At 41.0% G+C, this 9181-nt stretch overlaps 1 protein-coding gene across 6 annotated transcripts in view; it reads right to left on the bottom strand.

Annotated features, from left to right (window-relative positions):
* Nucleotides 1–1383: 1383 nt before the first annotated feature.
* The window catches only part of Cab39l (calcium binding protein 39 like), a 156594-nt gene continuing 148796 nt past the window's right edge, over nucleotides 1384–9181 (bottom strand). For all 6 annotated transcript variants that reach the window (XM_023717291.1, XM_023717294.1, XM_023717290.1 and 3 more), the window contains one exon: nucleotides 1384–1798. In XM_023717291.1, coding sequence (XP_023573059.1) covers nucleotides 1619–1798 — 180 coding nt within the window. In that variant the 3' untranslated portion in view covers nucleotides 1384–1618. The remainder of the gene's footprint in view (nucleotides 1799–9181) is intronic.

The following is a 9181-nucleotide window of genomic DNA, read 5'->3' on the forward strand; positions in this document are numbered from 1 at the left end:
AGTCACAGCCAAGCAGGGACATTCCCACCAGTTCTTCAGTCTACAAAGGGGACTGATCCCAGAGAACACGTTTCTTTTTCCCTCTCTGGAAAGAAAAGTATCTGGTGGAAGGAAAAAGAAAGCACTCACATATAAAAACTGAGGGCATTAGGGGAAGTCGAAATTCATGGTGTAGTAAAAGAATTATAAAAATATAGATCACAATTATAATTTAATCTGTCTTCTTCTTTTTTTTTCTTTTTTGCTTTTTTAGATAGGGTTTCGCCATACAGTTCAAGCTGGCCTTGAACTCACTTTGTAGCCCAGGCTGGCCTCAAACTCACAGTGATCCTCCTGCTTAAGCCTCCTGAGTGTGGGGAGTATAGGTGTGTGCCACCATGCCCAGGTAGCAATTATAATTTTAATGTCTTATAGCTTTATTGGTATCTGAAAATAAACTGACTTTTTTGACATTTAGTTTCGGTTCCCATGTCTTTTAAAGGAACACAGTGAAACTCCTTAATTATTATAGTATGCAAGAAAGTATTAGGGACCACAATGTCTAGATTTTTTTATCTTATCACTGAAGACTTTGACTACAAGTTACAGAATAAAAGCTGATTAGAAAATAAACTGGAAAAATATATTTAGTCGCTTGGGAAGTTTTTCTTTCTTTTTTTTGGCGGAACTGGGGATTGAACTCAGGCCCTTGTGCTTGCCAGGGAAGCATTTATTCCACTGAGCCATCTCCCTGGCCCCCGCTTGGGAAGTTTTTCATGTACAAATCATTTCCTTTTCCATGGGCATTATCACACATGGATACAAATTCCTTACTATAACTCTCTGGACCTATGGTGTGAATAAGTGCGATCCCAGTGCAATGATTCCCACTCTAAAAACAGTCTTCACAAAGCATTCTTCCTATCACCAGTTATGAATAAAATATCCTGACATTACTGACCCTCTAGAGGCTAATGCGGGGCAGCAGTGACTCCCGGGAGCCATGTGCTTGCAGTTCTCTTGGGAGCAGGTCACACCCTCCAGGTCTACTGTGGCCCCACAGCCCTTGCCGAGCTACCCTGGTCCTGCTCAGGTGCTCCCACTGCAGTGAGCATGCCAGGGCCTGGTCAGGGATGGGGTGGGACATGTCCCACTGAGCAGAGGGAAGATAGGAGCTGCAATGACAGTCAGAGGGCACCAGACTGAGAGGAAGAGGACAGCACACCAACAGCACTACCCTTATCTTCTGTGACCTTTCAGTGCTTAGGGGACCTGACAAGGTGCAGGTAGCAAAGATTTGGAAGCTCACCGCTTTCCTTGGGGTCTCCCAAGGACTCAGAGGTGCATCTAAGCTCCTCCTACGCGGTGACCAAGGGCTCGGCTCAGCAAGTTACAACTGCTTTTATCAGCATGTAATACAACAGCTCTGATTTCACATAAATAATCAAACTTGATTAAAATGAATACATTATTATTCTAGGTTAATTTTCCACTTAAATGTTTATATTCCATCTACCTTGAGTAATTAATTGAGAATAACCAGGCGCCTCCAGAGACCTCACAAGAGCAGTGACTTTGAAACAACACTGTACAAACTGGGCTGAGGAGAAGAAAGGCCTATCGCCTGGCGGTGGTGTACTCATGGGGCTGTCTTCTTCAAGTCTCTGATCTGTTTAATCAAGTAGTTCTTCTCATCAGTGAACTGTTCATCATCTGTCCTGTCTTTTTGGAAGCTGCTGAGGAACTCGATGAGTTTGGGTTGATTTTTTAACAGAATCTCCACGATAGGCTGCGTTTTGTGAGGACTGGCCACAAACACCTGGAACATAAAAAGAAAAAAGGAAAAGTAAGAGGAGACCAACACTCAGCATCGCGGACCCCTGCTTGGGTTTCACAGGTCCTGCTCTGAGTACAGGGAAGCCCTGTTGAGGCTTCCTTACCCACCCATCGTCTCTCCAGGAGCACACCAGAGTCACCTGGGTACATTTTTTCCCCATAATTTTATTGAGAAACAAATAGCAATGAGACAGTTTCAAACCACTGGGTACATTTTTGACTTTTACTTTTATTTTCATTTGAAATGTTTATTTAATTTTAACTATGAGCCTTTCAAATAGAAAATAATGAGATAGGCACCAATATAAGCACTACACAAACTGAACAGATTCTGACATTTGCTGCAAATCTCTTAAGAAAGTAAAACACTACAAATGGAACCAAACCCCTGCCTTCCATCTCTCCAGCAGTGCCTGTAGTCCCCACGTACATTATGATCAGTTTCTTCCTAGAAAATAAGCCTGTAGACACGAACAATGTAGAGAATTTGACTGTACTTATCTTTTTGCAATTTATCTTTTGAACAGGTAATATATTTAAGTGAATGGTCTCCCTCTCAGGACAGGGGTCATCCCTGGCACTGTTTTCTTGGATGTATTGACAACTGTCTACCCTTCCCACCCCATTCCAACTCAGCAGGGTACATCTGGAATTGTGTGTTTTTACAAAGTCCCACAAAGATTCTTAAGCATAATCCTGATTGAAATCACAATCTTGAACTAATATCAATTTAGCTAGAGGCTCACAGTGTGGCTTGGTGGAAGAATACTTGCCTACCATGGGTCCTGATTCCCAGCACCACAAACAACTCAGCAATATTTTAAAAGACAGCAATAACTATAGCAATAAGATATAATCACTTAAAACTATAGTATGGGTTGGTGAACTACCAGTTACTGCTGCATATATGTATGACTCCAAGGCTAGAATACAGATCCAAGGGACCCTGGCCCTTTAGAGCTCTCTGGTTTCATGTTCTGGACTCCTGACTCCTCCAGAGAGCACAGGGCTTCCCAGCAGGACCTCTGCTCAGCTCCCTACCCTGCAGCCCCAGTAACACACAGCCCTAAGGGGGCACAATGCCAAGGCTTGGTTACTATGGGGCAGTGGGGGCTGTGAGGCTCCTCCACTCCAGCACCAGCAAAGGCAGACCAGGAGAAAACCTTGCCAAGATATTAAGTACCAACAATGGGGGAATAAAGGCTACAAAGATATCAAGAAGCTGGAGATAACATGGGATTTGAGTATGGGCAGATGGCTCATGGTGTGGCACCCTGTGAGCTGGCAATTATACAAATTGTGGCAACAAAAGAAAGAATTCTGGGAATATGGAAGGCCTGCTATAGGCAGGCACCATGGATGTGGGAACATAACAGGAGGGAGAGTGGGGTGAGGGTTACAGCAGTGCAGGCTCTCAGATAGTAGTTAAGTGACAGGTATAATGAGTTCTCAAATCCTACATCTTAGCTGGGGCTGGGTGTGGTGGCACATGCTTGTAATTCCAGTACTCAGGAGGCTGGGGCAGGAGGATCACTATGAGTTCAAGGTGAACTACATAGTGAATTCCAGACCAGCCTGCACAGTCTCTAAATAAATAAAAATAAATATTACACTTCTATTTATTGGCAGTGTCCACAAACAAATCCTTTTAATGGAGTCTGATCCAGAAGAAGGCTTTTGCCTGCCGTGCTGAGAACATGCTGGAGAATGCACGCAGGTTGAGTCTTTCAAAGATACTATGGTCCCTGCAATGAGTTGGCTGCTGGGGCAAATGCCTAGCCTTATTCACTGCCCATCACTCTGGTTCTGGTGGGTGGCACACATGACCTTGCACCATCTGTTTGGAACCCTGCTCCTGGGTTATTTGTACTTAGTGGGATTAGTGCCTCACACTCATTAGAACACTTAGCATAACACCCTGAGGAATGATGACTGCTACTCCCATTTAGTAAATAAGGAAACTAAGAAACCTGACTGCCTGGTCTTATGATCGAACCATGGACTGAGGCCCATAGGCTGGATGCAGACCCCAGTGCTGCCACTTAATAGCTGTGTAATCCTGCAGAACGTCTTTGCCTCTGCACCCCAGACTGTTCATCTGGAAAATGAGGATAAAAATGGCACTGTGTGTCCTGAGGTAGCCACAAGCCTTCATGAGAATGCTATGTGTATCCTTACGGACACTGGAGGAGAGCCTGGCACTGGCAGGTGATCAATGGGGCTCAGCAGCAGGGCCAGTGCTGCTCCAGGGGCACAGAACTGGAGAGGCTGAAGCCGAGCCCAAACCCGGGGTGCTTGTCTGCCTTTGTGAGAACTGATAAAACAGAACATTTTGCCAGGTAAGTTTCAGAATTGGAAACCAAAACTCACAAATCTCTTATATTCAAATAATTTGGCCAACTCATTTCTGAGTTTAAATATGATATAAATATAATACATTAATTCTTGATGTTTCATTTCTTTCCATTAAAGGCCTTGGGGATTTTGCTCTCCCAGTGAGTGCTAAGGAGCATAGGGCACTGCAAGTGCTGGAAACAGTGCAGTCCCTGTGGCTGCCAGCCACGGTAAGCCCACCCAGCCAGGGGGAGACTTGGAACAGGAAAGGAAAGGGCCTCTCGCACTTTCACTTGGCAGACCTAGAGCCCTGAAGTGACAAGAAGCTATTGCTCTTTGACCTTCTGAGTTACAAAGTACCCTAGTGTCCTCTTAAAGAATCACTGGGACAAAGACATCACAAGGAAATTAGAAAATACTTTGAGACAAATAAAAACAAAAACACAATAAACCAGAACATATGGGACTGAAAGCAATGCTTGGAAGAAATTTGTAATTATAAATGTCTACATTCAAATGTCTTAGGTAATAATCTAACTTTATCTTATGTAATTAAAAAAAGAAAAGTCAACTAAGACAAAGAAATAAAAGGAAGCCATAAAGATTAGAGCAGAGATGAAGAAAATAGAGAAAAACCAGAGAGAATCAATAAATAAAAGATCCACAAAGTTGACAAGTCATTAGCTGGAGTGACAAAAAAGAGAACATTCAATAAAATCAGAAACCAAGTGGGAACATTGATAATAACCTTATAGAAGCAACAACAAAAGATTAGGGGAGGATACTATGAATGACTGTACAGCAATGTATTAGATGAAATCATCAAATTCTTCAAAAAGAAAAATCTGAACAGATCTATTAAAAGATATCAAGTCAGTAATTAAAAAAAAAACTCAACAACAGCAACAAAAAGCCTAAGACCAGATGACTTTACTGGTAAATTCTATCAAACATTTAAAGAAAAAATTAACACAAATATATTTGAAATTCCTCCTCAATAAAGAATACTTCCTAACTCATTCTGAGACCAGCCATACCCTAAAATTAAAGATAGGACAAATAAAAGAAAACTTACCAGTATGTGTTATGAATAAAAATATAAAAAATCTTCAATGAATTATTAGGACACTAAGTCTAGAGACATATTAAAAAGAATTATATACCACATGACCCAAACAAAACAATGTACTGGGTACAACTGGGTTCCCAAAAAAGATATATTCAAGTCCTAACCCTTGGTATCTGGATGTGATCTTTCTTGGGAAAAGGTACTTTACATTGGAAGATGAGGTTGTATAGGTTTAAGGGGTTCTTCCAACTACTGTTGTCCTTATAAGAAGAGGGAACTGTAGACACAGAGAAACAAGGGATGCTGAGAGATGTCTCATGATGATGGAGACAGAGCTGAGTGATATACCTGTGAGTCAAGGGACCACTGACATGCTTCAGAAGCTAGAGAGAATGGGTTGAAGAAGTCTTCCTGGACCTTGACTTTGGACTCCACAGTTGTAAGAGCTAGAAAGCAGACTGGTGGTTGCCAGGGGGTGGGGGCAGAGAAAATTGGAGAGGGATTGCTTACTGAGTACAGGGTTTACTTTTTGGGTGTTGAAATGTCCAAATAATGGACAGTGGTGATGAATGCACATCATTGTAAACACTCTGAATGGCATTGAATTGTAATTCTTTAAAATGGTTCATGTGGTAAGTCTTACATGAGTTTTACTACAGCAACTAAAATTGTTACTAAAAAAGGTACTCTGGGCTTGTTTACAATGTTACACAGAATGTCTGATGTTTATATAATACCTATTTGTATGTTAGGAAGTCACACACTGGAGCCAAACTGTGCTCCTCTTCTGGCAGCTTTGTTTATAGTGGAGTTCCTGTGAAGATTCAGCTGAAAATTGCCTGGCATTTTGTGGTAACTACATAAATAACTCACAACAGTTTTCATTTCTAAAAAAAAAAAAAAAAGAAGATTAAATATATTGAAAAACTACGGTTCTGTATAAAAGTGGTGGTGAAGTTTGCAGACAGGCATCACTGGATTAGCTCCCCTGAGACCCAGATCTTATGCTATGAACTTAAGGAAAATGCTATGTATTTTCAAGTTTTGAAATTTTCCTTATTTTTGTTTTTTATAACTCCTGACCTCTGCTGCTTCTGAAGGTAGTACTGACAGTGGGCAACTGTGACAATTACGCCTGAGTCCCAGCAGGCAGCTTTAGGTAGACCACTGAGCCGAAGGAACACGCTTCTACCTCAGTAATGGAGCACTGAGGCTTTGGCCTGCTGTGTTCAGAATAGCTTCTTTGGGCTCACTCTGTGGTCCTCATTTTTTTTCCCTTCATAAAATACTTCTCAAAACACACCAAAACGAGTTAAACAGGGAAACTGCCAGTGACTTCCTTTTAGAAGGCAATCTTGTTGCTGGTGTCCCTTAGTTTGTACTAACATGTCTCAGAAATGTGATTTATGGCTTCTCAAGTATGAGAGAAAGGTAAATATCATGGTCACAACTCAAATATTTTTATTTTTCTGAACCAAAAATATGTTTTTCTCCATTCTAAACTGGAATGATTCCTATAACAAATAAAAAGTCTGCGCTTTCATTCATTAATGTTATTTAAATTCTGTTTTATCAAGAGATTTGATCCAGGTAAGGTAATATAGCATTTGCTTTCTGCTTTGCAGCCTAATTGTCAAAGAAGCATACTGAAAACCTCAATTGTGTGTCCTTAGTTAAATGAATACAAATCTGAGTAGTGTTTAGAATATTTTGATTCAACACATATAAGTACTGATCAGAGATAGTATATACCCCCCATCCTGGTTAAGAACAAAGAACCAGATCCCCGCATCTGCCAGTGAGTTAGTTGTCTGTAAGCCCCACCTCATCCACACCAGAACTGGACTGGGCCTCGCTGCACAGCAAGGAAGAAACCAGCCACGGCATGGAAGGCGAAGGCGGTGATGGCGGCCAGCAGGTGCGATGTTTAGTGCACTCTAGAAACCTCTAGAGTTGCCCCAAATCTGCCTTCTCACAGCTGCCATTCCTGTAATTACTCTGATCCGTGTGGGAAATAGGGAAATTAAGTAAACCAGAAAGAAGAAAGTAAGAAACGCATGTACAGGGCTGAGGAGTATCTCAGTGGTAGTATATTTGCCTAGCACATGTGCATAGGGCCCGGAGTTCCCTTCTAGCACCACAACACAGTTGATCAATCAACCAATATAAAAAATAAAATTAAAAAGCCACAAGCCAGTTAACTCCTCCACCCAAAGATAACCTTTGGTATAGCCCTTGAGCACTGTTTTCTGTATAGCACATAGTTCTACACAAATATGTTTTAAACAAAACTGAGTGAGTATTCTGTACATACTGGCTTGTAACCTGCTCTTCTGCTTACTATTATAGTTTTGACATCTCATGGACTCACTAAGTGAGACCACTTGAAAGACTTAGTCAGTACTAGAGTCACAACATCTGAGTCCTTGCTATGCTCAGTTCATATGTATGGCATCTTTCTTTTTAGGCCAACCTCATTGCCCCACTGTCTAGGTGAAGCCCAAGCAGCTTAAGTGAGATCCCACCTCCTGTAGGGGATGTGGGGCCTGAGCCTTCCTGGCAATCTATCAGCAACCACAGTAGAGCCCCATGGTGGCCCATGTTCTCCCTGGAGGAGGGGGGTTCCCTTGGAACTGCTTGGTTCAAAGTTGGTACTGCTTGCAATAAGGCCAAGGAAAAGGGGAAAGAGACTGGGGTAAAAGTATAATGACATTTTCTCATCTTTAAAACTTTTAAGTAAACTAGCACGTCAAGGAAATAGGGATCTATTTTGGGCTTTCTTTCTGTAGTTTTATTTTTCTTTGACAGCCAAACATGTGGTGTGTTTGAAAACTTCCTTAATAAGATGATATAAATAATTCAAGGTTTATAGACCATCTTGTTAGTGTAATATAGTCTCCTAATGACCTGTGACTTTTGAAAGGTTTTAAAAACAGTTTTAGTAAGATATAACTTATATGCATAGAGGTCACCAATTTAAAGTGTACATTTCAACAGTTTTTAGTATATTTACAGTTGTCTACCATTAGAGTCAATTCTAGGACATTTCTGTCATCCCCCAAAGCCCTGAATCCATTAGCAGTCATCCCCCATGCTGGCCTCCACCTCTTGTAAACCACTAATCTACTTTACACCTCTAGACGCTCACCTATTCTAGGCATTTCATATTGACTGGCTTCATTTAACATGATTTCAAGGTTCACCCACATTGTAGTATGTGTAAGTACTTTAATTACCAAAACTTCACTGAGTTTTAAAAGGAATAAAGGAGATAATCCTTGGAAACGAATAAAGGAGATAATCCTTGGAAACATCTAGCAGTTTCCACCACAGCAACTCTTCAGTAAGTTACTGTTGCCACCTCCTTCAAAAGTCACCACCAATGTCACACATAGCGGTAATCACTTCCCTAAACATTGACCCAGTGACAGGTGGGGATGTAAGCCATCAGCACAGGGCATACTTAGTATGGACAAGGCCAGGAGTTTGATTCCTGGCAAACTCATACACACACCCCTAATAGCTCATTTTAACTACTCTAAAGTTTTATTCTGGCTTAAAAGACAGTCTCTGCTTGTTATTATTTGCAATTATATGTTTTTTGCAATTTCAGTCTATGATAAAAATGATTTATCCTCCATTTTATTATTAGAATACAGAAACCAACACAAAATGAGAAAATCTAGATAATACTAAATAATATGTTAGAAAAATGAAATTATCCTTTAATCGAGTATACTATTATTTCTCCTAAAAATATTGTAAAACAAATGAATCTATGTTTCTAACATTGTTATTACAATCGATGTAGAAAGAGTGGAATTTCCACTGAGAAGAGCCTCAGGCTGCAGCCCCCTTGTTTTCCCACATAGAATACTCATGTCCTCCCACATAGAATACCCCATGTCCTCACACATAGACTACCCTATGTCCTCCCACATAGACTACCCCATGTCCTCCCAC

This window comes from Octodon degus, unplaced genomic scaffold (assembly GCF_000260255.1).
Source record: "Octodon degus isolate 3935 unplaced genomic scaffold, OctDeg1.0 scaffold00051, whole genome shotgun sequence".
Lineage (NCBI taxonomy): Eukaryota > Metazoa > Chordata > Mammalia > Rodentia > Octodontidae > Octodon > Octodon degus.